This window comes from Lepidochelys kempii, chromosome 18, assembly GCF_965140285.1.
Source record: "Lepidochelys kempii isolate rLepKem1 chromosome 18, rLepKem1.hap1, whole genome shotgun sequence".
Lineage (NCBI taxonomy): Eukaryota > Metazoa > Chordata > Testudines > Cheloniidae > Lepidochelys > Lepidochelys kempii.
The window spans coordinates 12,629,644-12,657,109 of record NC_136397.1 but is presented as its reverse complement, the minus strand read 5'-3'; the positions used below and the strand labels follow the sequence as shown (position 1 = coordinate 12,657,109).

Here is a 27,466-nt window from a genome sequence, read left to right as displayed (position 1 = left end):
AAACGTTTTGTTTCCACAAGGTCCAAAGGAAACGTTTCAACTCCTTTTAGGCGACAAAAAACAACCTGGGGGTGGTGAAACTGTTGGCTGAATTCCACCCACCTTTGCAAATCGTTGGTCGACCCCAAACTGCCCTTTTCAGGGAATAAACTATTTGTCTGAGTGCCCCAGAAAACCATCCGTTCCTATAGTATTAGCATAGCTACTCGGAGCCACTCCTCCGTCAGGCCCCAAGACAGCTAGTCTGAAGGGCCTGCGTTGGCAGGCAATAAAGCATCCACCTGCCTCTCCCCCCAGCACCCTGAGCCTTAGCGTACACCAGAGTCCGTGTCTCCCTCCTGCACAGCCAGGACCTTTGGGTTGAAGCGCAGTATCAAACAAGTGCAATCCATGTCCTGGTGAGTGTGTGGTCAGACTGGTGCTGCTAACCTCTGAGTCTGGGCTCCACGCAGAGCCCTATGGCAATCGGCTGATGCCTCAGCTCGTGATGCAATCGCAAACCAGCCGAGCGCTCGCACATCCAGGATCGAGAGGGACCTCTGTGGGTCCCGAGCAGACTGCTCAAAGGCACTGAGAAGAAACCCAGAGGCATGTGTCCTGCAGGCGCCGTCTGTCAAAAAGGGCATGTATAGAAATGAACATGGCACCATAGGCTGATCAGTCTCCCACTGACAGGTACAATCCAGAGAAAGACACAGACAGGCCACTGCCAGCTGTGACTTTTGCCAACTCATAAGCAGGGTCACGAGTTGGGACCTCTAGGGAAAAGCCGGGTGCTGCAGAAGTAATGCTGGTGGTTGAGTAGACCATACTTTTATTCCTGCGTGGTATCAAACCAATGCCCGAGCATAGCAGACGAGGGTGCCGTGCTGCTGGGGGTTCCTTGAGTTGAGCGTCTTGACCTGTGGTCAACCACGCTCTCGTTGCTCTGTTTTTGGAAGAGTGAGATGTTAGCCAGGACACAGAGATTCAGTTCTGGCTGGGTTAACTGTCATTAAACTTCCCCTGTAATTTGAACTAAATGTAATATAGTATTTCCCTTCCTATGCTAAACAGCTGTGTGTTAGTGAAGTGTTCCACTCCAGAGATGGCTGCATTCATGAACAGGGAAAGCAAGATTGCCCTTCGGTTAGCAAAGAGCTTTGGGATTCCTTTGGCTGAAATGTGCCATGGAAATGGAGACTGAATATTCCTTTAAAATTAGGATGTGCAGAAGAAAAGGAAATTGCTGAGGCTAAGCTACGTCTGGGGGGAGACCAGCTTCAGGAATTGGAAACCAGAATCAAAATACAGCATCAAATTTAAAACCTCTTCAATTATTCCAGATACTTTGCACTGCAGTGTTAACAGCTCCCAAGGAAAGAGTCCGGAAAACCGGAGAGCTAAGAGTCCTGCTTCGCTGAAGCTACAGCCAGAGTGCCCCCTGCTGGCACTGGTGCATTATAACGACCTCTGCCTGCGGCTGTTAACACACCGCCAAACTGGGAGTCTGGAGAAAATGGCGAGAGCTCGGCTGAAATCTTGGCTCTGTTGAAGTCCCTGGGAGTTTTGCCTTTGATTTCAATGGGGCCGGGATCTCATCCCCCCAGCTTTGGAGAAACGCAGGGATTAAAAGCCCCCGGCATTCCAGCCATCAAGGGCATGGAAATAATAATAATGCCTTTATACAGCTTCTTTCCTGGGATTCTTAAAGCACTCCACAAAGGTGGGAAAGCATCATTAGCCTCACTTCACAAATGGGGAAACTGAGGCAGGGAGCAGGGAAAGTGACTTGCCTAGTATCTGAGGGAAAATCTGGGGCAGGACTAGGGACAGAATCCGGGTCTCTTGACTCCCAGTACCCTGCTCTAACCAGCAGGCTACACTGCTCCCTTAAATGTCTTCATGATAGATCCCCAGAAAGGACAGCAGGGGATGGACATGTCAGGGATAGGGTGCGGAGGTAGGGGTAACTTGGCATCAGAGCAGAAGCATATCCTGGCTACCTGGGTGTGCTGATGCCCAGCTCCCTGCTGCTGCCTCAGAAAGCCACTTCATTTAAAGGGAATCAAGCTCCTCAGGAAACTGACTGAAGCAGTTGAGCTAGAGAAACACCAGATTGATTTTCCCCTCTCCTCCTCCTGTTTCTCCATCCCCCGCCCAATCCTGAATCCAGGCAGGGGAGCAAACTCCTCCATCTTGCCACAGAACGCCCCTGTGGCTAATAATAGCTGCTTCATGTAGAAAATTCAATTAGGCCCAACAAAGAGACAAATGTTAGTGCTTCCTCGGCAGGCCCCATCCGGTTCTGTTCTGTTCCTCCGCAAGTGGCTAACTGCAGGGGCTATCATGAAAGAACCCTTTCAGTTCTTGTGTCATTTATAGCTAGGGCTGGCTGGAGAGGGCTTTTCAGAAAGGAAACCTGCAGTGGGGCTCTAGCCTGGTGATTGGCCATTGTGTGCATCGGATGCCACGTACGAGATGGGACACCAGCTGTTGTGGATGCCTAGGGGTTGAATACAGGCTGTGTCTAGCGCTTTTCTCCTGGCATCTCCCTGAGCTGTTGGCAGGTTCGTTAAAGATTAACACCCTGCTTTCTCTGGCAAGAAAGTCAGTGCCGGTTTCCTGGCCACGTTTGGGTAACTTTTCTGCTTTCATAAAACCACCCCCTCATTCATCTACTTCTGCTGCAGGTTCCGACTAGAGAAAGCAGACTTCGCCATTTCCTGACATAGTTGCTGAGGGCTTGTTCGATTGCAGCCACGGTACACCCCAGAGGTGGCTGCAGTGTAATTTGGGGGGTCAAAGGCGCTGTGTAAGTGTGAGCTGCCATTACTCTCCTGGCTGCTCTTGGCCCGGGTACAGGCAGGTGCTTCACTCCTCCAGTCCCGATTTAAAAGTAGGTCTGTTCCAGAATGGCAGATGGTGGCGTGTAATCGAGCCTGGAGAGGAAGACTTTGGTGTTTCTAAGCGTTGATGTTCCTAAGCGTTGATGTTCCAGTAATGACAGGGTTTTGTATTTGTTTTACTGGGGGGGTGAGTTTGTTTAGGGGGAAAAAAGCAGAAGACCGAAAGAAAGAACAACAGAAGTAAAACTGAGACGTCTTTAACACAATCACCTCAGTTTAGGCATCCTTAGTAGACACATCCTTAAGTGAGGGGCCTTTAATCCAGCCATCCTTAATGTGTATGTCCTTAACTGAAGCATCCTTAGCCCTTCCATTTGGAATCATCCCCCCATTTATTCAGTGGTGAAGGTGGGAGGGAATTGCTGGGGAGGTCGCGTTGGTTTCCTGGGAGGCAGGGGCACAGTGTAGCAGCTGGGGCAGGGGGGGTTTCTTGGACCATGGAAGGAGGGAAGCTGAAGCAGCAGTAGGTAGCATGGGAGAGGTGGGCAGGCACCAAAGGATCCAGCTGAGAGGAACCCAGGGAGGATGTATGCTGGCTGCTGCTGCACCAGCTGGTTGAGGGGAGTAACTGCCATTGGATAAGCGCTTGGGGTGAGAAGGAACTTCATCAAAGCTGACTCTGCCACGGGCATTGGGTAAAGCAGTGTGGTTGAGTTGATAGGGCACTGGACTGGGACTCAGGACACCTGGGTTCCATTTCCAGCTGGGCCACTGACCTCCAGGGTGACCTTGGGGAAGTCATGTCTCTGGGCCTCAGTTTCTTCTTCTGTAAAATGGGGAAAATGGGCTTTGTAACGTGCTTTGAGATCTGCTGATGGAAAGTGCTATTGTAAACTCTTTGGGGGCAGGGCCTGTCTTTTTGTGCTGTATTTGTATAACACTTTGCACCGTGGGGCCTTGGTCCATGACGGGGGGAGCTAGGCACTATGGTAATACAAGTAATAAGTAAAAGCTAGGTGGGGCTGCTGTTTACAGAAAGGGCAGGAAACCCTTTGGTCACTGAAGCTGTCCATGGCTCAGCACTTCAATGGCACAGTGATGTTTAAGGGGGAGGGCCCTTCTGCTTCTTTGTCATGGGTACATTAACTCCCATTGGGTCCCAAGTACGACACCGATGGTGGAGTGTTAGCCCCAGGAATTACACTGAAGCCTGTTACATGAGGCAGCCCAAGGATCCAGCCATGCTCAGTTGGCCTAGTAGATGTATGTTGTGAACTGGGAGACAGTTGGATCTCTGAAGAGAGGGGTTGGGGGGGGGGGTCCTTGGGGCAGATTTCATTGTTGGCTGCAGGAGGCAGGTATGTGGGGCTGGCTGCAAAGCAGGGTGCTGGAACACTTTTTAGAGTGGGGGTGCCACACCCCACCCTTAGCCTTGTCTGTGCCCCCCCCCCCACCGCACCTAGAGCTGGGGCCAAGAGCAGGGCCATGGCTCTGGGAGGGGGGGATGTGGACAGGAGTAAGGGGGCCATGGCTGGGGCCATAGGCAGAGCCCTGGGCACGGGGCTGGCAGCTGGGAGCCCGCATGCAGGGCTGGGAGAGAGCCCCCAGTTGCAGGGCCAGCAGCCGGAGCCCCGTATAAAACCTGGGGGTGCTGCAGCCCCCCCCCGTACCCCTGGTCCCTGCACCTGTGCTGCAAAGGGGGGCAGATGCAAAGCATTTAGACCAGACACAAGGGACAGGATTTTCAAAAATGCCTAAGGCCATGTTGGCGCCCCCCCGTGGCACTGCTCCGGGGAAGAGTGGACGCTCCTCCATCAACAAGAGGGTTTTTTCCGCTGATGCAGTTACCCACCTCGCCGAGAGATGGGAGCTGGGTCACTGGAAGATTTCTTCCATTGGCCTCGCTGCGTCTGTGCCGGGGCTCAGGTTGGCGTCGCTCCCTCAGGCAGGGCGTGAAGTTGTTCACGGCCCTGAGCGATGAAGCTAGGTTGACCTAATTTTTCAGTATAGACCAGGCCTAAGGGAGTCAGGCACCCAACTTCCATTGCCTTCCCAGGGGAGTTAGGGGCCTAACTGGCAGAGGTGCTTTTGTACCCCCCGCCCAGCAGCCTGGCCCTGGCAGACTGACGGGTGAGTTGCTGTCCTTACCCACCAAGCCTGGATGCGTGGCGTGAGCGGCTAGAAGGACACCGGAGAGCAGCGGGGGGGGGGTGTGCTTTCAGGCGTTGGGGCGAGCTCAGAAAATCCACATCGTGGACCTGTTGTGGTACCACAGAGCCATCTGCTGGGCACAGGAGATGCCAGCCAGCCACCGTTATGGAAGGTGGGCCCCTTTCCGCTAATCCTTGTCCCTCAGAGCTGGAAAGCCTGGGCCTTTGTTTGAGCTCTTACACCAGGTGTAAATCAGGAGTGGCTCCTCTGTCTTCAGTGGAGTGACACAGGCGTCAAGCTGGTGAGAGGGGGAAATCCAGCTCCCTGTCTAAAGGCGGCAGGGGGCTCTGAAGTGCAGGCATAAAGAATAGGCAGGACCCCACTGGGACCAGAGTCACCCCCACCCTTGGATACAGGCCCAGGGCAGGCATGGTGGTAGCACGAGAATCCCCCCAGAGTACGGGTCAGGGGCGTTTCCGGGAACTCCCTCTGGAAATGGGCGGGAGTCATCCCCAGCCAGGCTCTCTAAGCACAGGGCCACTCCTCCTTTGCCCAAGGATCCTGTTTATCCTGTTGTTCCCCACAGGGCCAGGCTGAGCTACTGGGCCTCCCTCAACCTCCCCGAGGGCTCCTGCTGGCCCATCCACAGGGACTCTTGGACCTCAGGACTTCCCTTCTGTAGACATGCACCGTCAGCCAGTGGAGCGATGGGGATACCCAGTGCCTGAGGAGGTGAATGTCAAGCCTGCCCATGTTACATGGGGTGGGACCACAGGAACCAGCTCAGGTGCAAGGGATTGTATCGTGGCTGGTTGCACGGATCCCTCTGCTGCCTGTATCAATTCCCTAGGGATATTCCAGGCTCTTGTCTCTTCCACGGGGGCTGGCAGCTGATAACTGGGCTGGATATTGACTAGCACCGTGCTGAGCAGCTGAGAGAGCCCCTGTGTGCAGTAGGGCCGGGTACAGAGACCTACCCAGCAAGCAGGGAGTTAACACCAGGCTTCAGTCCCCCAACTAGGGCAAAGTTGTGAAGCAAGGGAGGGGAGTCGGGGCCCAGCCAGGGAGGCAGGTGGCAAGAGGTCTCAGACTCTGAGCAGACAGAGCCTCGTCTCCCATTCGGCAGGGGCCAGCTCACAGCCCGAGGTGAGCCCTTTGTACGAACTGTGTCTTGGCTCCTGGAGCCGAGGGGACGGGACGGGACGTGCTGAGTGAAAAGTTCTTGCTGGCCCCAGACCGGCAGCTGTGCTGTCCCAGCCCCCCGGCCCCTTCGCCCAAGCATAGCCTGCTCCTTAAGGGGACGGGTATAGCTGGGATGTTGGCATGGGCCCTCCCTGTGGGGGATCCAGCATTGAGGCAGGCATCCTGGCCCCGCACCCTTTGGCTGGAAGCAGCTGCCATAGCCCAGCCCCACCCATGTATCACAGGAGGAAAGCATGCTGAGCCCAGAGACACAGACACACCCTCCAGGCGGGGCTCATACACACAGTGCTTTTATTTGTGGTCTTCAGCCAGAGAGACCATCCGCTTGGGACAGGGGCCTAGGATGCAAGAGAGGCCCACGTGTCCAGGTGCAGCAACTTGCAGAGAGCCTGACAGAAGGCCGGACACACGAGGTGGCGGCTCAGAAGCGCTTGCCCAGGGCTTCCTTTGTAATGAAAGAGGGGCCGGGGCTCAAGCAATTGTTTTACTTCCATAACTGACATGGCAAGGCCAGCAGTGCTGGGGCTCTGAACTCCCTCTTTGAGCTGCCCCAGCGTCTCTGGGCTCTGAACTGCCAAGCCCAGAGGTGCCGCCCTGTCCCAGATTAAGCACTGCTCTTGCCTTTTGCAAAAGAAACACGAGCGTGTTGCATTGGCTAATGGCACAGTTTGGTGCTAGGGGTTATGGGTGCACTGTCCTGACAGCAGAGGCAAAGAGGACACACTTTCTCTCCAGCCACCCACTCAGCCTGCTTAAGGGAAGGGGCCGCCTAGGCTCTTCCACTAGGATTGGTTGCCGGGTGGTGGGGGGCTAGTCTCCGCTCAGCTAAGTTTAGGACTTTCTGTTCGGTGTTGTGGGCGTGGCCCAAGGCTGTGTCAAGAGGCAGGAAGGGGGAGGATGCACGTACGTGTTTCCTGGCACATAGGCGTGTGCCTTCGAGGTGGATCTGTGTTTCCAGAGGCCCCGTGGAAACAGCCAAGTCTCATCCTTGGGTAGATGGCGGTTAGCAGCAGCTTCTCTGGGCTCCAAAAGCCTGATTAGCACGGGACTCGCTGCAGGCCCTGGGCAGTGCTCAGAGGCTGCAGTGGGTTCTTAGGCTCTGGAGCATGTGACTTTCTGCATTGCCCGGCCTTCCCTTCCACCTGTTATCTCTAGCATGCGACATCAGAGCCTGGGCTGCATCCCACAGATACCATCCCCAGGAGCTTCAAGCCCAAGAAATTCCAGAGGCGTCAGAGGGGGGAGTCCAGGAGAACGTCCCCCAGAGGAGGAGAGTGAGGGCACTTGGGGGGGGGGCACAGGGGCTAGCATGAAAAGGGGAGTGAGCAGAGGGGAGAGATGAGGAGGATGGAGAAGAGCAGGGGCAGATGGAGGTGGGGCAGAGCGGGGTACATGAGTGAAGTTGATTTGCAGAGGATGTGAACCTGTTACCGCCCTTCCCACCCAGGAGCCTTGGGGCTGTAGCTCAAGGATAGCCGGTCACACCTTGAGCTCTGGTGGTCCCTGGTTCAATCCCTGGTGTGTCAGCTGAGATAGCGGCTCTCATGTATTCCCTTCCCTGGTACGTGGGGTGCAGCACGCAGAGGAGGCTGGGAGAGAGAGCCAAGGTTCCCAAGGGATGAGGCAGAAGATGTTCTTGAAAGGAGGGTTCCTCTAAAAACCTCCCCCTGTCCTGCCTACAAAAAGTGAGAGCCTGAGGTCAGGATTTAGCCCAGTCTAGAGGCCCCTTGGGGAAGCTGGATCTCGTTCCATTCACACTTTCTCTCTCTCCCATCTGGATTATTTCCAGCTGATCTGCCTGGGCTCAGGTCCTGGTCTCTCTCCAGACTTTGGCTTATGCTTCATTTTTAACAAACTAGACACGGCTCCAGGGCAGTCTCCACCTTCATCTCTATGTTCCCTTCCTGAGCCCAGCCTAAGACAAAAGGCACCCTCCTCTCTCTGCTGCTTTGCATTATTATTATTAATAATAAAGAAACCAGCCACCCAGCAATGCAAACTTTAACGAGCTCTCTCTCCCAGGAGGTAGGCAACTGTTGTTGTTATAGATGGGGAGAGAAGCTAAGTGACTTGCCCCAGGCCACAGAGGGGCTCAGTGGCAGAACTGGGACTCGGGGCTTCCTGGTCCTGTGTTGAGACCATAGGGCCATGCCTCTCTCTTGAAGCGTCTAAAAGATGAAGCCTGCATCCCTCTCAAAATGGACTGTATCTGATGCTGGTAAGTGGCACCGTGAGAGTCACTGTTCAGCGCAGCTGCTGGGGAGGGAGGTTTAGGGTCTGAGGTGACGTCAGCCCAAAGGAGAGGGAGGGTCCTGGGATTATTTATAGCCAGCTCGCTCGTTCCCCCTACTCCAACCTTGGCACCACTCCAAAGCGACGCTGGGGGTGGCTGAAAGGGCGTCGGGCGAGTGGGGCAGGAGAGAGCAGTGAGGTTTTTTTAAAGCTTTCTAAGGGTTGGTGCATTAATGGACCCCAAACCAGCTATTCCCAGACTCTGCATAACCCAGTGAGGAAAGATGGGACACACACACACACGTAGTTATATACTCTCAGCCTGGCGCTCCCGCCTCGTCTCTGGAAGCAGCGTCATGCAGAAACCATCCAAAGCCCATGGAGGACCCAAAGGGTCAGCTGTGGTGAACGGGACCCGGTCTAGCTTGAGGGGCCATGGCCTGGCTAGGGCTCCACCATCACGCTGCTGTTGGTCACGCGGACCCCGTACCATCCTTTCCAGAAGAGTGTGTCCTGGCCTCCGTGTTCAAAGCGCACAAAGCGAGCCCCGGGCCCATAGTCGGAGAAGGTGTGGGAGAGCTGAGGGGGCAGAGCGAGACACAATGGCTTCCTGGAAGTCACAAACCACCCCTGAATCTCCCCTTGAGGAGTGAGGCTTTGAACCCAGCCCTGCGGGGATGGGGTCACTAGTTGCTATAGGGAGATGGACTATCTGAGGGTCTTCGGGCCCCACTGCTACACTGGGGCCATCAGCAGCTTTCCCCTTCCGGGCCACTTCCCTCTCCCCCACCCACTCAGGTGGGTGGGTTGGCAGGTCACTGAGCTCCATGGAACCCAGCCTCATGGTCACAGCTGCACAAGAGGAGGGAGACCCCCCCACACACCCAGCCTTCACCCCATCCTGCTCCTTTCATAGCTGAGCTCACCAAGGGAAGCCCCTTCCCATCCGGCTTTGCTTGTGGCCCCGGGCATGCACTGCCCTGTCCCATTGCCCTGGCTCTGCCCAGCCGCTCGCCGGGACTCACCTCGGTCCAGTTGGCAGCGTTGTCCTGCGGAATGGCGACCGTGTCGCTCTGGTACTCGGCCAGGACGTCCTCGTGCTCCGACAGCAGCTTCACGTGCAGCTGGTAGAGGCAGCCGGCGTCACTGCGACCCGCGTACCTGCAAAGAGACCCGAGCTGCCAGCCTCACCCCTCGCGGCCACTCCACAAACAGGCCCGGTGCTGAGTAGCGCGGCTGGGCCCAGGCTGGGCACCGTTCTACGGCAAGCACAGACAGGGGCAAGCCATGTCCAGAAAGCAAAGCCCCAACTGCCTGGATTACTGTGAGCTTGTTCCAGGCTCCCACCGCTGCTCGCTGTGGGGGAGCGCTGGTGTAGACACGGGGCTGGTGTTCTCCTCGGTGTGTCTGCAAGAGGCACGGAGCACTAACCTGCCACCTCTGCTACCACTGATGGATCCATACCCATGTAAGCTATGGTGGAAAATAGGGGTCAAAGAAGCCCAGTGTAGACACAGCTCTGGCCTCTCCTCATCTCCCTCTCTCTGCTTCCCTTGGCCTTTCCCCTCTCTCCCTGCCAGCCCAGCACAACCGCAACCCCCCTACTTACCAGTCCTTTACCACAATTTTAGGCTGGGTTGTGTCCATCAGCTCCTCCCAGTAACCCTCAGCCCTGAGGTCGATGACCTGAGACTTGCGGCACCACCTGGAAGACAAGAGGTTACTGGGTGAGCGCAGCCTTGTTTCCTCATATGCCAGCGTCGGGTAGAACCCAGCCAGAGAAGGGGGCAGCCTTACTCGTAGGAGGTGACGAAGTATTTGTGGACTCCATCACTGGGAAATTCTTTTCCAAAGTCTCCCGGCAGGTCCTCAATTTTCCAGCCATCACCTCCGTTCTCCACTTCCCCCCAGTGCTCTAAATTCTCTGCAGGTAGCAGAACAAGAGAGAGGCTCTGGGTTACAGTCACGTGGCTTCAAAAATCTTTCACCTTCCTACGTGGAGATTTCTTTAACAGATCCAGGCAAGGAGTTTGACTTGTGTTGTGCTTTACTCCACAAGCGAGCCCATTGACTATCTGCAGTGCAAGGTACTGTTTGGTAGGACGGTTGTAATCTGGCCCTCGATTCTCTGCACCACTGCTCTGATCATTGCCTTAGCAGCCTCCCTTCGCTAGAGAACCCTGCCCAGCATTTCAGGCTGGTCTAGGTACATATTACAACGATTAAACTACAGGTGTGACGTTAAATTGCTGTGACTTTGTGTGTGGGCCAGGCCTTAGAGAGATGCTTGTGGGGTCAGATTTAGACCAAATTGCCAGGTTGGTAAAAAAAAACAAAACAAGTTTTTACAAACCCCAACATTGATCGTAATGGTTCTGTGATCATTTAAACAAGTCCAATGAAAACTCTGTTTATTGTATTTCAACATTCCCAGGGCTGCCACAGTGGATTAGTGCAGGAGAGGACTGATCCGTTTCCTTCTCCAAGCTGAAATCAAATGCACACAGCTAACACTTGGCATCAGTAGGGACAAGCTCATTAAAATTTTTAAAGCTTTCTTAAAGCGTTCATAAGAGAGAGAGGTTTTCTTTGTAAAGTTGGAGCCAGGATTCCTTGCTTAGCCTTGTTTAAACCCTCCTCTAACGTGGTCAGAACAGACCAAAAGATCCACCACCACCACCCTTTTGGCTTGAGCATTTTCAGAATTATATTGGAAAGTTGGGAGCAGATCTGCTCAACTGTTGGTGAGTGATACAGCCAGAAGCAGCGTGATCCAGTGGTCTGTAGGCAGAGCAGGAACCAGGGGTTCTTGAGCTCTAAACTCTGCCACAAACTCACCGTGTAGCCTTGGGTACATCATTTAAAAGCAGATTTTTCAAACAAGCACTGCCCATGTTCTCCTTTGAAAATTCCCCTTGTCGTTTTTGTTTTGAGACCCCAATAGTAACCAAACCCTATGCAGAATCCTGGCCCAATGGAGACCCTTTGAAACCAACCCTGTAAGTGAATTGCCACTGAATCCGAAGCAGAACCAAAAGGCACCCAGGTCTCAGACCCTGCAGTCCTGTGCCTTGACCAGCACCTCGTCCTTCCTCCTCTTTGTAAGCTGGAGTGGAAGCTCCCAGGTTGTCGGGGAGGGTGGCTTACAGGGCTTGGGAAGGGTTAAGCACCACAGATGGCGGTGATGTTGTTATGCTGCAGTGGCCGCTAACCACGTGGACCTGAGCACGTGCCCCCTCCTGGAAATCCCAGCAGGTGCTTGTGTAAAGAGGATCCAACACCTGGCCACCATCCCTGTTAATGGAACCCCCAGGCCAGCTGCTGTTGATTTAGTCTCACATGCAGTGAGACAGCTGCTGCATCTCATCCCAACCCAGGGCCTCTTAAAGTGACCAGAGCTGCACAATGCTTAGGAACCAGCCCAGTCCTCCCCTCGCCGGGCGAGGGTGTTACAAAGTTCAGTCACTCGCCTTCGCCGCAGGGGTTCTTGATTAAATTCCTCTTCCTCTTACTCAGGAAGTAGAATGTTTGCCAGTTCTCGGCCTCCTCTTTAGGCTCTGCCCCGGTGAAGCCCTCCTGCTGGCACTTCAGGGTCCAGAGAGCTGCTCCGTCCACGAGGTTCTTCCACTGGCAGCAGACCAGGCGGCACGCCAGCACCAGCTCCACCGCGGGGATGGAGGCCAGGATCTGGATCAGGACGGCTTCAGGGAGGGAGTCCATCCTCCGGCCAGGCTGGGCGGAGCTCTCTGAAAACAAGGGGAGAGGAGTTATACCCTTGAGCAGGTAATTGGTCCATTGGGGCTGGTATCCCACCTTTGGCATTAGCCAATGCCTGCAGCCTGAGAAGAAGGGGGAAAAGACAACCCAGCCCATCTTGCAGCAGTGTCATCACGCACTAGTGTCCAAGGGGGAACGAATTCCTCCTGACCATTGAGCATCTTGTACCTTGAAACATGAGACTAGGTTATTCCTATATTAAGTTCTTACAGAACTGCAAGAACTTTCTTATTGAAGCCTCTGACTTCTGGCAACAGTGAAGTAACAGAAAATTAAAATGTAACAGCCCACGGGTGAAGCCTGTGAGTGCTTGAGGTTGGGCATTTTCACTAGCCAGCCTGTGCCTCGGGAGTGCAATCCTTCCAGAAATTTGCTTATGCAGGAACCTGGCTGTTTGTAGCAAGAGCTGCAAGACACCTGGCCTTGCTAATGGATTCACTTCCAGATGAAAAGCTGCAGGCATCCGGGTGTTGGGTTTCCCTTCATAAGATGACTAATGTCTTGGTGTATGCCATGTAATGGTGCCAAGATACCATGGTGATGGACGCCATGTAAATCCTTGACAATGCGTCAGATTTAGTTGGGTGCGTTCGAAATTTGCAAGCCCTTCATATCACAGTGGCCCCTTTGCTCTCATGTGACAGGACAGGACAGAGTGATGCACTTTGTGTAATGTCACATATCTCAAACGAGTCCCCTCTGACTCTCCAGTCCTCCCTCCAAAGCCTAGGAATCCTAACAACAGGGTCAGAAGTGTCCCTTAGCACTCGCCCTGCTTCAGTGTGTGGACTCGGAAACCTTCCTTGTCACTGAGCCGAGCCCACCCCTGCAGGCCCAGCCTTTGGAGCCAACTGCAACGGAGTAACCAGAGATGAGTGTGCGGGTTCCAGACCACATCATTCATATGGGATGCACCATGACGGTGCTTTTATCCCATCTGACTCCTGCTGTTGAGAAGCAGCTGAGGCTGCAGCAAGGTGCAGTCTGGAGAGGACCTGACCAGATTGGCCAGGAGCAAATCATCGCTTTCTTCTAGCGCTAGGCTCTATTCTGTCCATCTTCTGAGTGCTGCTGGGAGCAAATGGAACCAAGTGGGCAAACCTGGCATGCCATTTGGAGAAACCTTGTCAGCATTATACAGCCAGGCCCCCCCCACGAAGTGCTGTCACTTGAGTAAGGCAGGGCAGGATGCAGAGGCCATTGCTGTTGGTATTCTGAACCCAAAAGCTCAGAGCTCCAGGTGTCTCCCGTCTGCCCTGCACTGGCATCAGATGGCAAAATTCCACAGCTACGAGGGGCTGTATCAGCACCCTGCCACCCAGCCAAGTTACAAGCTCAGCGTTTAACATGAAGGAAATTCCTGAAGGGCAGAACAAGCCAGACTCGGATCACGCAGGCTGCAGTCCCTGCTGACTTCATCATCTGCAGCAGCTTTGCTGCACCCTCCCTGACAAGCTCACTGCGTCTCCGGACTAGCCAGACTCATCGGTTCTCCTTCAATTTCACCGCCTTGCCCGAGTCTCGGCCCCCGCCCTGCTTTCACGTCCTCCCCTGTCCCCTTCCCAAGAGTCTCCCCTTCACTTAACCTGAGTCCATAATGAACTGAACAACTTCCGATTCCAGTTCTTTCCCTATTGGGGGGCATATCCTGGTCTCCTCTGCCCAAACCTTTCCTGTGCCTTGTTCCCCTATCTGCACAAGCCTTAAAGCTGTACTCTCTGCCTTGCAAAGAGAGCAGGAGCACTGCAGGGTTAAAGCACCTGTCCTAACAACGCCCGTAACACAGCAAGGGTGCTGCAGCCTCTCCAGCAGCATCGCAGCCCTGCAGGGAGAGAGGGACAGGAGATGCTGAGACGCTCCTACCTCACTTGCTGCTCCTGAGACGGCTGCACCGTTCTGGATCGGTCTGTCGCAGGCAAGTAACTAATGCTGGCTTCGCTCTGCTAGAGCATGGAGCTGGCAGAAGGGGTTCCTCTCTTAAAGGGGCAGCGCATCATCCGCTGCAATCCAGGAGGCTCTCGGGTATTGGCTCTTGGGATATTGCTGACCTGGCTAGAGTGTTACCTAGCGGGGTGTGCGTGAGTCTGGGAGACAGGGACTCCTGATTTCTAATTCAGGCTCTGTGTGAGCTTGGGCAAGTCACTCTGCCTCCTGACCAGTCAAAGGGGGACGGGGTGTTTACACCTACCTCCCGGGGTGTTGGGAGGATGAACGTGCCCTTTGCCACCCTGTATTGCCCCGGCATTAGGTGTTTCATACAAGAGCCCAGGGCAAGGGGAGACCAAACTGCACGTTAATGTGAGGGGCCAAATAGGGCGTGCTGTACAGGGCTCACTCCAGCTGTACCCCGGATCTATCCCTGACGCTCTGCGCTGCAGCATTGGAGGTGCTTGCCCACTTTGAGCACTGGCTGGGGGGCACCCGGTGGCTGTGAGATGCAGGTTCTCATGTACCACACTGCTGAGGGTGGTATAAACAGCTAGATAGATTAGATAGAAGGAGGCTCCCGTAGGGTCTGGCTCTCTAGGGGCAAAGAGAAATCCCAGCTGGGGTGTAGGCCAATGCCACCTTCCATACCCAGCTACTAGGGAATGGGAGAGGCTAAGACCCGGCAGCTCATCCTCACAGACTCTGTTTTGTGTTAACAATGAACCACATGAGTAAATTCAATCTCTAAATGCAACTGACATTCCCTTCTCGAATCTGCCCCCTGCCTTACTGTCGTCTTCTACATCCGTTTGGGGCTCTCCTCATCCCCTTTGGAGATCTGCATAACCATGCCTCAACTCCTGTTTCCGCCTCCTCCCACTGTCTCACGCTCCTCTCTCCTCCCCAGCGGCAGGCAAGCAGCCGTATTCTCCAAAGCAGCCGTGAACTTGTGGGCACCTCCACTTTTTGGGTGCCCAACTTGAGACCCCTTGGGACTCCTTTTCAGAAAGGTCAAATGCCTGCAGCTGTGATTGCAGGAGACCTACTCACATGCATAGAATTACTAGTGTGCATAAGTGCTTTCAGGAGCTGAGCCTGTACTAGTTGCCTGGTCCAAGTCGAGTGACGGGCGGAAAGAGAATGGGCCCCGTAACTCTTGTCCTTCTGCATGCAGGGCTCAGGAATGTGCTCAGTGCTTTGCCCAGTAAAGCCAGCGCCAAGTGACAGTGATTAGCCACAGGGCCACAGGAAGGTCAGCGTTTACAGTAAGAGCATGATGTGGAGATTCAGTTTTGTTAAGAGCAAATCTTTACAGCTCCTAGGCACTTAGCATTTTGATTGGTTTTGGTATCGATGGTGAAAAGTAAACTGGGTTTGTAAAATGATTTCACTCCTAATCATCCAAGTGTGATTAGCAGCTACGGGGGTGGAGAGGGGTTTGTTTATAACTTTTTTTTTTTTTTTTTTGGTCCTAGACATCCCCTTACTCTCATTTATCTAAATCATGTTTCTTGTTCTTTAGTTGAGTGAATGCCCACTCTGTGCTAGACGCTTTCCAAACACTTCTGCTCCAAGGAGCTCTCAGTCCATGGCAGAGGGTTGGGCAAGAACAATAATTACTTGCGTACATAACTCACAAAAATGGTTCCCTCTGTCTGAAGGTTTTTTTTCTTTTTTAATAATGAAACTTTTCCCTTCATTTTGGTTTTATTCTTCTGCCTCTTGTAACTTTAATTCCTCCCTGTTAAAGTACATTTTTCCTTGAGATGAAGCAGATTCCTATACCCGAATAGCCAGATCCAAGTGATAACAGACGCTGTGGGTACTATGCAGGGTGCCCCCCCGGCTGTCCACCCAGCTTGGCCCAAGTCTACGCGAGCAGTGATTTGCAGCGTGGTACGGCGATACTGGCCAAGCACGCCTCTATCAGCGTCCCTGCACTTCTGTCTGCACAGCCGCCTCTAGTGTCCGGCCTGTCTGCCAGCGAGTGTAGACGCAGGTATACAGGCTCACTTTTGCTGGTACAGGTTAGGGGGCCTGCAGTCACCTCCCACCCCGACCTGCAGGCCCCCTAACCTGTATCAACAAAAGTGAGCCTGTATACCTGCGTCTACACCCGCTGGCAGACAGGCCCCCCACTAGTCACGCCTCATGGTACCCTGTCCGACCTAGCCAAGCTGCCAGGAGTTCCTAGCGTAGCTGCGCCCTGGGTGCTTGTCCCTGTAGTACCCAGCCCGTCTCCCTTTCTCGCTCTTCAGCTTTATGGTTTAGGGGGGCTGGGGTAGCGCCCAGGAACCCCAGTCGTGGCCCACGACCCCGGTGCGCTCGGTGCTGTACAAAGACCAGCCCCTGCCCTGAAGAGGTGACTGTGAGGAGAAAGGAGAGACCAGGGCTGGCTGACCGCCAGAGGGAGCTCAGGGCCGGCGTGACGATCGCGGCACACCGGCAGTTTTACCTTCCTTCTCCTCGGGCGGCCGCGGCAGCTGGCCCCGGCTCCTGGACGCCGGGATCTGGCGGGCGGTGAGCTGGCGCGGGGCAGGAGGGAAGCGGGGCTCCGGGGGCGCCCCGCGGGGGTGGGAGCCGGGGATCGGGGCGGGCGCTCCGCCGGGGTGGAGGGAGGTCTGGGCCCCGCGAAGGGAGGGGTCGGTTCGCACTTCCTGGCCCTAACCCGGGGGAGGAGACGCAGGCGGCGGCCCGGAGCTCGGCTGCAAGCGGCTGGGGCAGCCTGGCCCGGCCGGGCGGAGACAGGGTTTCTCCGCCCGGCAGCTGGGCAGGAGCCGGGGGCGAGGGGGCCCCGCTGCTGCCCGTGTATGGGGCTGGGGGCCGGGATCCCTTGCGGGGGTGAGTCGGGCTCCGGGGGCGGGGAGGGCGCTTTGCATGGCCGAAGGGAGCCCGTGGTGCTGGGCACCCCCCCCCGGGAGGTGCTGGGCACCCCCCCCCCGGGAGGTGCTGGGCACCCCCCCCCCCGGGAGGTGCTGGGCACCCTGACACATTTCCCAGGCGCCAACTAATGGTACCAGCTTGGAAATGCAAAAAACAAAAAAACAAAAACAGATTCCCCCCCCCCCCTTCCCGCAAGGCACGCCTGCCACAGCCCCAATCGCAGGGCAACTTCGCCTCCCCCCCACCCCCACCTTTGAATGGAGTTTCTCTTTAGCACATGGCTCAAAGTCCAATGTAGCGGTGGCCTAAGGGCCAGATGTTCAGAAATTTGGAAGAGCCTAAAGACATAGATGCCGTGGGGGGGTTTCAGAATCACCTATGCAGGTTAGATGCCTGACTCCTGTAGGGGCTCACGCATCCAGCTAAGCCCCATCTGCATTTTGGACACCTAAATATCTGGCTTTAAGAGCCTTGCATAAATGGGACCACAGTTCACCCTTGGTGAGAGATATTGGTGGCTATCAGGTTCCATTTTTGCCAGTGTAGCCACAGCCTCAGTGCAGCACTCTGGGATGTCTGCCTAGTGCAGTGCTTTATAAATCTGACTTCCATGTCCTAACTCCCTTTCCTCCTCCTGCCTTTCCCTTCTCTCACCACAATTCAATGGGAGACCTGCTCTGCTTATTGTGTTCACACCCTTTCTGGGCAGAACGTGCCTGGTGACTCTCTCCCTGGCCTGTATTACAGGCTGCTGGGGCCCAAAGAAAGATGGCAAACATCGGTGACCTGCCCGAAGATGTCCTGGTGGAACTCTTTTCCCTGGTCCCCGCCCGGGAGCTGATCTGTAACTGCCGGCTTGTCTGTGTCCTGTGGCGGGATGTGATCAACTTAGCCACTGTGTGGAAACGCAAGTGCCAGCGGGAGGGTTTTAATCATGAGAAGTGGGACAAGACTATCCAGGACTGGAAGATCTTCTACTTCCTCTGCAGCCTGAAGAAAAACTTACTCAAAAATCCCTGTGCTGAAGGTTTGTTCCTTTTTATGGGAAAGTGGGGGTGGGAGGGGAATTCCCCAGCAGCTAGGAGGCTGGTCAGTTCATAGCCTTGCCCAAGGCCTAATCTTTCGGGCCTCGCCTGTGCTGTGGATTTGCCCTGGCTACAGCCATCTGTGTAACCACTAGCGTAGGCTGGTAAAGCTGCACCTGTAACCAGGACAAATCTCCAGCATAGGCAGGGCCTCGACAGCATGCAAGTGGGATGCCAGTTTAAATGACACGGTGATAAAATCATCGGCTGCTGCACCCTTGGTCCTTCCACTCCCCCCAACCTGCGTTGGCCCCAGTGCAGCTGAGCAGTGGGGAATTGATCCTTAGGTCGCTCTAGGATAGGCGAAGGGGTTTGGGCAGGCTCGCGCTCCTGTGGAAGTGCGTAGCGGGAGCCTTTGGTACGAGGCTGATGTAAAGGGGCGGCAGCACGTCGGTTTGCTGGGGGGCCTGGTCTGTGCTCCAGCACTTGGCTGTGAGTGAGTGCTGCTGTTTAGAGGGAGTGCTGGCTGACGGCCAGGCTCGCCCATGGAAGAAATGGGTAGATTAGGCTGGAGGAGACTCTGCAGCAGAGAAACTAAATACACCTCGAAATCACTGGGAATGGATTCCCAGTCTGCTGCGATATCCCGGGGACAAAGCTGCCACCTCCCACCCCGCCACTCACTTTTTAAAGTGAAAACTAGATGCTTGCGGAAAATTGAGGTGGGGGCTGAAAACTTCACGTTCTCTGACCCTTCTCTCCCTTTTGGGGATTAGCCCTCTGTTGCGTGGCCTCACTGTCCCCTTTCTGATCCCTTCCTAGAGAGCTTTGAGTTCTGGAATCTGAAACCGAACGAGGGAGATAAATGGAAAGTTGAGGACCTGCCTGGGCATCACGGAAGAGACTTTCCCAGCCCACAAGTGCGCAAATATTTTGTCACCTCTTATGGGTAAGAATCAGATTCTCGTGCTCTGAAACTGGGCCTGGAGGGAAGAGGGCACCCTGGCTGTTTGTTTGACAATGGGTGGAGGCATACTGCCACCCAGGCAGTGTCTCAGGGGCACCCAATGGCTATAAAACCAGTAGAGGTTTTTTGGTGGAGACGGGAAGCTCCTCACAGATCAGATTTTTGTTTCTCTTCTGATAGAAGCATTGGCCAAACAGCTTGTGTAAAGGTTTGGGAAATGGGTTATAACCTAGACAGAAGCTTTCCTCGCAGTCCTTTGCCGGTAAAATGGAACGAAGTTTGTTCCAAACCTGTGGGACAGTTGGATTCGGACTCTGTGTGTGTGTCTGGGTCCAGCGACCCTCAATGAAAGCAGTTGAGTAGGGGTCAAAAGTGAGGATTAGCTGCTGTTGAGTGGGCAGGATGTCTGCTGCATGACACCATGTGCTGTCTGGGCTAGCAGCATGTACCGCATGGTACCTGGGTGTTACTAATCTGGGGATGAGCCCTGGGCTTTAACTAAAGAGAACCACTAAACTCCAGTGGAGAGACGAAGAAGTAGGCTCAAATACAAGTTGCATGTGATGCTAAAAACTTACATGATCTGTTCCCAGGAAGTGTCTAAAGTCTCAGCTCATTAACCTAAAGAAAGAGGGTTACTGGGATCAGCTGATGGATGAAATACGGCCTGATATTATGGTCAAGGACTGGTGAGTGCATGCATAAGAACTAGGCTCTCTGCATATGCCAGGACGACTCTGGATTTCAGCTGGGATGACATCAGTGGAGTTCTTTGACTCTACCTCCAGGGACTGTAAAGATTTAATAAAGAACAAGTCAGACTTGGGTTCTGTTCCTAAGTCTGGAAGGGGTCATGATCTAGTGTTGAAAGTCACAGAGCCAGGACTCCAGAATTCTGTCACTGGCTCACATGATGTCCGTGCCTCAGTTTCCCCTCCAGGGCATGATGATACTCCCTGGTCTGTACAGCTCTTTGAGGTACTCTGAAGAAAAATGCTAGGTAATAGTAATCCCACCTTTGGGTTACTACAGAACTGGTGATGCCATTACAGATATGGGGCGCACGCTGGCTTTCCCATCTCACTGGTAGGCTTCAGCTCCATTTCCGAGTCCCTGTATAAAATGACTGACCCTTGCCATGCCAAGAGCAGGGATGGCTTGTCTCTGGCAATGGGCATCCCCAGAAGGGTGACTGTCCCGGCAGGTGTGTGTATCTTCCCAGTGCCTGACCTCTCTCTGTCTCTCCAGGTATGCTGCCAGGTTTGACTGTGGGTGCTGTTATGAACTCTCTGTGCAGCTGCTCTCTGCAGACTACATCGTCCTTCACGAGTTCCGACCCGAACCAGTGGTCATAGAGCAATGGAGTGATGCTGAGTGGAGAGAGGTGAGGAATCCAGGGAGTAGCTGTGTGGGCAGCAGCTTTAAATCAGTGCCGTGTTTCTAACATGTGACTCTAATCTGAACAGTGGCGGGATAACAATGGGTCCTTCTTCCCCAGCACATCTGCTCTCTGTGGGCATCCAGCCCTAAAGTTATTCCGTAGTGGCCCTGCAGAAGCCACACAGCTGTGTGAGAGTGAGCTAGGTTCAGTAGGGATTGCAGATGCTCAGCGCTTCCCGCATTTATTTCAACATGGAGGGGTGAAATAAATGCCTAGCGAATAGAGAACATGACCAGTCAGGTCCCTCGTGCTTTGTGTGGACATTCTTCTGATTGAGAATGGAGCAAAACTACTTCTTGAACCTCGACCAACTTTATCATGAGGTTTCGAGGGCCTTGTCTAAACAAGAAAGTTGCCCCAGTTTAATTTTGAATTGGCTCTTAAACCATTATAGTTAAACTGGGGCAAAACACTGTGTAGACACTATTTTGGTTTGTTTTAAACCTGTTCCTAATCTAACTAAACTAAACAGATAAGCCACTCTTAAACCAGAAAGAAAAGGAGTACTTGTGGCACCTTAGAGACTAACCAATTTATTTGAGCATGAGCTTTCGTGAGCTACAGCTCACTTCATCGGATGCATACCGTGGAAACTGCAGCAGACTTTATATACACACAGAGATCATGAAACAATACCTCCTCCCACCCCACTGTCCTGCTGGTAATAGTTTATCTAAAGTGATCATCAAGTTGGGCCATTTCCAGCACAAATCCAGGTTTTCTCACCCTCCACCCCCCCACTCTCCTGCTGGTAATAGCCTATCCAAAGTGACAGCTCTCTACACAATGTGCATGATAATCAAGGTGGGCCATTTCCTGCACAAATCCAGGTTCTCTCACCCCCTCACCCCCCTCCAAAAACCACACACACAAACTCACTATCCTGCTGGTAATAGCTCATCCAAAGTGACCACTCTCCCTACAATGTGCATGATAATCAAGGTGGGCCATTTCCAGCACAAAACCAGGTTTTCTCACCCCCATACACACACAAACTCACTCTCCTGCTGGTAATAGCTCATCCAAAGTGACCACTCTCCCTACAATGTGCATGGTAATCAAGGTGGGCCATGTCCAGCACAAATCCAGGCTTTCTCACCCCCCCCTTTTTTTCCCCGAGGACACACCCACAAACTCACTCTCCTGCTGGCAAAAGCTCATCCAAACTGACCACTCTCCAAGTTTAAATCCAAGTTTAACCAGAACGTCGGGGGGGGGGGGTAGAAAAAAACAAGGGGAAATAGGCTACCTTGCATAATGACTTAGCCACTCCCAGTCTCTATTTAAGCCTAAATTAATAGTATCCAATTTGCAAATGAATTCCAATTCAGCAGTTTCTCGCTGGAGTCTGGATTTGAAGTTTTTTTGTTTTAAGATAGCGACCTTCATGTCTGTGATTGCGTGACCAGAGAGATTGAAGTGTTCTCCGACTGGTTTATGAATGTAGCCTATTTCCCCTTGTTTTTTCCTACTCCCCCCCCCCCCCCGACGTTCTGGTTAAACTTGGATTTAAACTTGGAGAGTGATCAGTTTAGATGAGCTATTGCCAGCAGGAGAGTGAGTGTGTGTGTGTGTGTCCCCGGGGGAAAAAAAAGGGGGGGGGTGAGAGCCTGGATTTGTGCTGGACATGGCCCACCTTGATTATCATGCACATTGTGTAGAGAGCTGTCACTTTGGATGGGCTATTACCAGCAGGAGAGTGGGGGGGTGGAGGGTGAGAAAACCTGGATTTGTGCTGGAAATGGCCCAACTTGATGATCACTTTAGATAAGCTATTACCAGCAGGACAGTGGGGTGGGAGGAGGTATTGTTTCATGATCTCTGTGTGTATATAAAGTCTGCTGCAGTTTCCACGGTATGCATCCGATGAAGTGAGCTGTAGCTCACAAAAGCTCATGCTCAAATAAATTGGTTAGTCTCTAAGGTGCCACAAGTACTCCTTTTCTTTTTGCAAATACAGACTAACACGGCTGTTACTCTTAAACCAGAGTAAGAGCACACCGGAGTATTTTAAGTTATACTGGAACAACTTTCTTGTGTAGATAAACCCTAAATTTAAGGGGCACTGGCCGCGTCTGTTCTGTGTATTAGCCCTGACTTTGCAGCTTTCCTTGTGTATAGGAGGGTTTGCTCTTGAGCATGTAGGCTGGCTGCTGGCCACAACTGATTGAAGTCAGGGTAATTCCCAGTGTAGACAATGCAATTGTCAGAGGAATCATTTTTATTTTATGTTTTAAACAAATGTCCTGACTGTTGCTAACCCTATTATTAAAACCTGAGCACTTTAAAAATTGAATGTGCCTATTCCTGTTCTAGTTTGGTTATTTTTCATCATGGTGAATGTGAAGCTAGACCAGTGTAGTTTCACTTCTGTCTCCTGCTTTTAGCAAAACTTTTTGTTTGGTTGGTTTGCAAGGCTTAAAGGAGAAAATTTAAAATCCAAATACTTCCAAATAAACCTGCCTCTACAGGAATTTAACAATAATCGCACTGTAAACAGATTTCTCTATCTCTGGCACCAAATCACCCATCACATATTAATTGAAAAGCTTTGAAAATTGATCTTTGTTCCCCTCTCCTGTAATGTCATTTGTTTTCTACACTGTGTAAGCTGTGAATCCAGTTTAGTTTCACTTTCAGGCTCTTAGTTCTTCCTGTTTGGGTTGCTCATGCTGCCAGGAACTGTTCGCTAACAACCAGCTATTCCACTGGCATTTCCAAATCCTCTCTGAACTTTTTGCTATAAGTTTTTTGTCAAAGCAAATTTTTATTTGTATAGAAAAGCCAAGCTGAGTCAAATGTCAGTAGTTTCTCTTTAGTGTGTCTTTAATTTTGCATCTGAGTTCCCTGCACCCTTTGTTTTAAGGCCTGTGATGTACCTCTTTCCTGAAAGTATTTTCAAGTGCCTGCCTTAGGCCTCAATCTTACTTAAGATGGGAGAGGCAGCAGCCAGAGGAGTGATTGCTAAGCAGCAGCTGGCCCTGAGTGAGGGGGGAAGGGGAGCTGATCTGTCAGAAAAAGAAGGGAAGTTTGATAAAGGTGACCAGAAAAGGATTAAGAAATTGGGTGTGTGCTTTGTATGACTTAGATAAAGAGCTGAAGAGGTAGGGAGGGTGGGGGGTGTTTCTCTGCTTGCTTTTCTTAACTTTAGACTTAGGAGGAAGATTGATTTTTCCTAGCAGCGTAGCTGGGAGAGAGGGTAGATCTCAGAGGTGGCATTTTGTGGGTGCTCACTTTATTTCAATGTTTTCTCAACGCGGCGGCGGGAGGGAGGATAAACCTCCTAAATGTGAAGCCAGTGTAACTGGTGCAGTGACGTCAGCCTCAGGCCTTGTCTACCCTAGAATGGTTTGTCAGCAAAGGTGGGCTTAAAGGGGGGCCAGCTTCCAGTCACCGCAGCGTGGGGTTGAACGCGTGGAGCAGAGCGGTCACTGCTGCAGGGACAGGGGCATCATGGGCCTGTTGCTGGAGGACTCTTGGTTGCAGTGTAGGTAATGCAGCATCCACACAGGCACTGGGCTGGTAGAGCAGTCCAGGTGGATGGGCTCAGGTCACTCGAACTCGTGTAACTTCACTGGCGGGAGGTCAGGGCGGTGCTGGCAGGACTCAGATTTGAGCATAGACGTGTGCACGGCTGTGCCAACAGAAGCCGAGTTTTGCTGGGAAATCATCATCATTAGTTGGTTGCAACAGTGCCTCAGAGCCTGAGTCAAGGACCAGGACCCATTGCGTTAGGTGTGATGTAAACTCAGAACAGAAAGACAGGCCTTGCCCCACAGAGCAGCCAACCTAATATAAGACACATGACCGAGGGATCCAGACGGGCTGCACAGGGGAACAATGAGCCAGTACTGGCCAGCAGGATAGGCAGTGGTTGGTGCACACCAGCAGCCTAAACCTAGTAACCTAGACCAGGCCGCGGTGATTTCATGGAAGATGCGTCAAAATCCCTGCAACTGGTTTGAAACCATCAAGTGATGATTCTTCACCTGCAGTAGCATGAGTCTGTGCTCAAGGTCCTGATTTAGCAAGGTGCTTACGTCCTTTCCAGTGCTGTGCCTAGGATAACAGTGGTTAAACGCCCCAGGCCCGTCTGCACCACTTATCCCCTGCCATGATGAACTGAATGTGGGAGAAGTTGGAGTCTCTAGTATCCTACTATGGACATCAAGGAGGCTTGCAGGCTAGACAGGGCCTGGATTTTTGATGTGGAACTTTATTTTAACCTTTTTGGGCCTTCTGTCTAGAGCAACACAAGCTTCTCTCTCTTCCAGCTGAGAGAGGATGTTCATGAGCTAATTTCTGCACAAGGTCAGAGCTCTTACTTTACCATAGGGGATGCCTATACTGTTTAAAACCCCCCCACGCTGTAGCAACACATCTCAAAGCCTGGGTCAACTGACCTGGGCTCCTGCTACAGGGCTAAAAATAGCCCGCTTGGGTGGGAGCCCAGGCTCTGAGACCCACCTTCTTGCTGGGCTGACCTGCCTCTGAGACTGGCTGCCTTGGCTTATTGTTGAGATTTTTGCAGTACAGACATGCTCACAGTCACAGGACTGGGGCTGAGTTCCTGAGGCACAATGAAAGATTATTTTTTTTCCCCCCTTTCTTTCCCCTCAGATCTCTTACACCTTCCACAACTATGAGGCTGGAGTTCGTCACATCCTGTTCCAACACGGAGGACAGGACACCCAGTTCTGGGCAGGATGGTATGGGTGCAGAGTGACAAACAGCAGCATCACCATTGAGCCAGGGATGTCACTGTAGAGAGGCCATGGGGCAGGTGCCGGCTCGGGGCTCTGGAATCAAAAGGCCGCTCATAGCGCTTGAGGTAATCTACGTGAGCTCTTCCAGTTCAGACTTGGGCTGGTGTCAGCGTTTTGGTTTTTTTGCTGCCCCCAGCCTCTCCGTGACTGTATTTTCATACCCTGTCTGAAGAGCAACTGCTCCTGGGTGACACCAAGCTTCCTACAAGCTCTGCCCTCTGAAGTGACTTGTCTTCCCTGCGACTCCACATTCTCCTCATGCATCTCTCACCAGTGACATCAGCTAGGCCAAGCAGCTGAGTGTCTTTCCCATGACAGGGCGTGTGCTCCGGGGCTCCTGTCAGCCAAGGAATCTGCCTCGTCTAACCTGCCTGGCCTTGGCTGCAGCACCTGTTTAAAGGAGACCTTCAAAGGGGACAGGAACTGAGCGTTTCTATAGAATATCTCACAGGTTTAAGAGCTTGAGGGGGCGGGGAGGATGTAACAGTGTGTGCTAACTCAGCACCCTGTCCCTCATCTCCTCCTCTGTTCACACTAATTGAGCTTGGATTGAAAGACAGGCCCTTGGCAGAGGAGGCCAGTTAACTGAGTGGGGGTAAGGCTGAGGGGCTTGGTGGGTGGAAATATCTCCAGCAGCTACACCCATGGAAGGAAGAGGGGGAGCCTGGAGGAAGGCAGAACTGGCTGCTACTACTCCTGTCCCCCTTTGCTTCTGGGTCAGGGTATGCTGCAGGCTCGCTGTAAACCAGGAATGGACCTTTTTGGCCTGAGGGCCACATTGGGGTATGGAAACCATGTGGCGGGCCATGAATGCTCACGAAATTGGAGATAAGGGTGTGGGAGGGGATGAGGGCTCTGGGGTGGGGTAAGAAATGAGGAATTCAGGGTGCAGGAGGGGGCTCTGGGCTGTGGCAGGGGATTGGGGGACCCTCAGGGGTGCAGGCTCTGGGCAGTGCTTACCACAAGTAGCTCCCGGAAGCATGTTCTGCTCCGGCAATGAGGCAGTACCTGCAGACGGGGCAGTGTGCAGAGCCACCTGGCCATGCCTCCACGTACTACGTAGGAGCTGGAGGGGGTGGGGGGTCATGTCAGCTGAGTCCTGGGAGCTGCCCGGTGCTGGGCAAGCCCCCACTCTCTGGTGGGAGTGCCAGAGCAGGGCAAACCCCCGACCTCGCTCCCCCGTGGGAGCTGAGAGCCAGATTAAACGGTCTGACGGGCCGCATATGGCCTGTAGTTTGTCTACTGCTGCTGTAAACATAAAATACACTAAACCAGGGTGGTGGTGAAGGAGAACTGGTGTGGTTGTGGTCAGTGGTGAAGGCCTGAAGGAACTCTCAGGGGACCACGTGTGGACAGGGACCTTTTGTTGTTTTCCCTACTTTATTGTCAGGATTTTTAAGTCTTTATTGTGGCACTTTGCTTTGGAACACGAGCTCGCTGTCTCCCCCTAAATTAGGAGCTAGGGTTGTTTTGAATCTTTCAAGAGCTTTGCTTCCAACTGTTAATAGTCTGAATTAAAGTGTTTTCTTGGTATCTCTAATCAAACATCTGGGTTCTCCAGGCAGCCACAGAAGCTTCCTTGGAAAATAAGGTGAGACTTCTCTGTGTAGTGTGTAAAGCAAGCAACAACAAAAAATTGCACAGCCTCTTTTATATGCTGAAAACAAAATCAACCGACTGGACCTAAGCCCTCTTCCCCCTGTATGTCACCTTGCCATGTTTCCTACAGCTTGGAAAGAAACTAGACCCTGATTTCATTCTTGGGTGACAGCTGCAGATTGACTAAGGAAAGTGAAGCTGAGGAGACCAGGTTTGTAGCTCTAGAGAACGCTAGCCCTGGGCATCATTGCTTTCGTGTGTGGACAGAGGGAAGGTGCAGAGTGATCCTAGCACCCACGAAAGGGAGTTGAGGGTGAGGAAGAGAGGGGTTATTTTTCTCTTCATAAATTGTCTGCCTTACACCTGAAGTGCTTATGCTAAGGGCTAGCCACTAGGAATGAATAAAGTGATATGTATATTCCTAGTCTCTTTCTTTACTCTCCTTTGTCTAATGGAGTTCTGCTCTCCGATACTGGGCGTAGGGCATCAGGTGATTCCATGCTGGCTGTCTGACTGATTCATCATCAAGGGAGCTCAGTTAAGTAAAGGTGTTTCTTTGCCAACACAGTCTAGGGCCCAATAGTCAAACGATGCTCTTCCCTGTTCTACCCTCACCACTACAAGATTCTGTGGGCCCCTTTGAGGCCTTTTGCAACCATGTTTTT

General features: G+C 52.9%; 2 protein-coding genes across 5 annotated transcripts; one reads left to right on the top strand and one right to left on the bottom strand.

The window, feature by feature from the left end:
- Positions 1 to 6,450: 6,450 nt before the first annotated feature.
- Positions 6,451 to 17,067, bottom strand: FBXO2 (F-box protein 2). 2 transcript variants are annotated; one of them, XM_073317215.2, is made up of 6 exons: positions 16,576 to 17,067; positions 11,885 to 12,160; positions 10,212 to 10,338; positions 10,024 to 10,119; positions 9,440 to 9,575; positions 6,451 to 8,993 (listed from the first exon to the last, which is right to left on the bottom strand). In XM_073317215.2, the coding sequence occupies exons 2-6, from the start codon at positions 12,132 to 12,134 to the stop codon at positions 8,859 to 8,861; spliced, it is 744 nt and encodes a 247-aa protein (XP_073173316.1). In that variant the 5' UTR covers positions 12,135 to 12,160; positions 16,576 to 17,067; the 3' UTR covers positions 6,451 to 8,858. The 2 variants fall into 2 exon arrangements, with proteins under 2 accessions (XP_073173316.1, XP_073173317.1); XM_073317216.2 differs by lacking the exon at positions 16,576 to 17,067 and adding an exon at positions 14,055 to 15,305.
- Positions 16,533 to 27,225, top strand: LOC140900257 (F-box only protein 6). 3 transcript variants are annotated; one of them, XM_073317211.2, is made up of 6 exons: positions 16,533 to 16,640; positions 17,751 to 18,030; positions 18,851 to 18,977; positions 19,589 to 19,684; positions 20,244 to 20,379; positions 25,057 to 27,225. In XM_073317211.2, exons 2-6 carry the CDS (start codon positions 17,772 to 17,774, stop codon positions 25,201 to 25,203), a joined length of 765 nt encoding a protein of 254 aa, XP_073173312.1. In that variant the 5' UTR covers positions 16,533 to 16,640; positions 17,751 to 17,771; the 3' UTR covers positions 25,204 to 27,225. The 3 variants fall into 3 exon arrangements, with proteins under 3 accessions (XP_073173312.1, XP_073173313.1, XP_073173314.1); XM_073317213.2 differs by lacking the exon at positions 16,533 to 16,640 and adding an exon at positions 16,799 to 16,961; XM_073317212.2 differs by lacking the exon at positions 19,589 to 19,684 and having other exon boundaries at positions 16,535 to 16,640.
- The last annotated feature ends 241 nt before the right edge of the window (positions 27,226 to 27,466 follow it).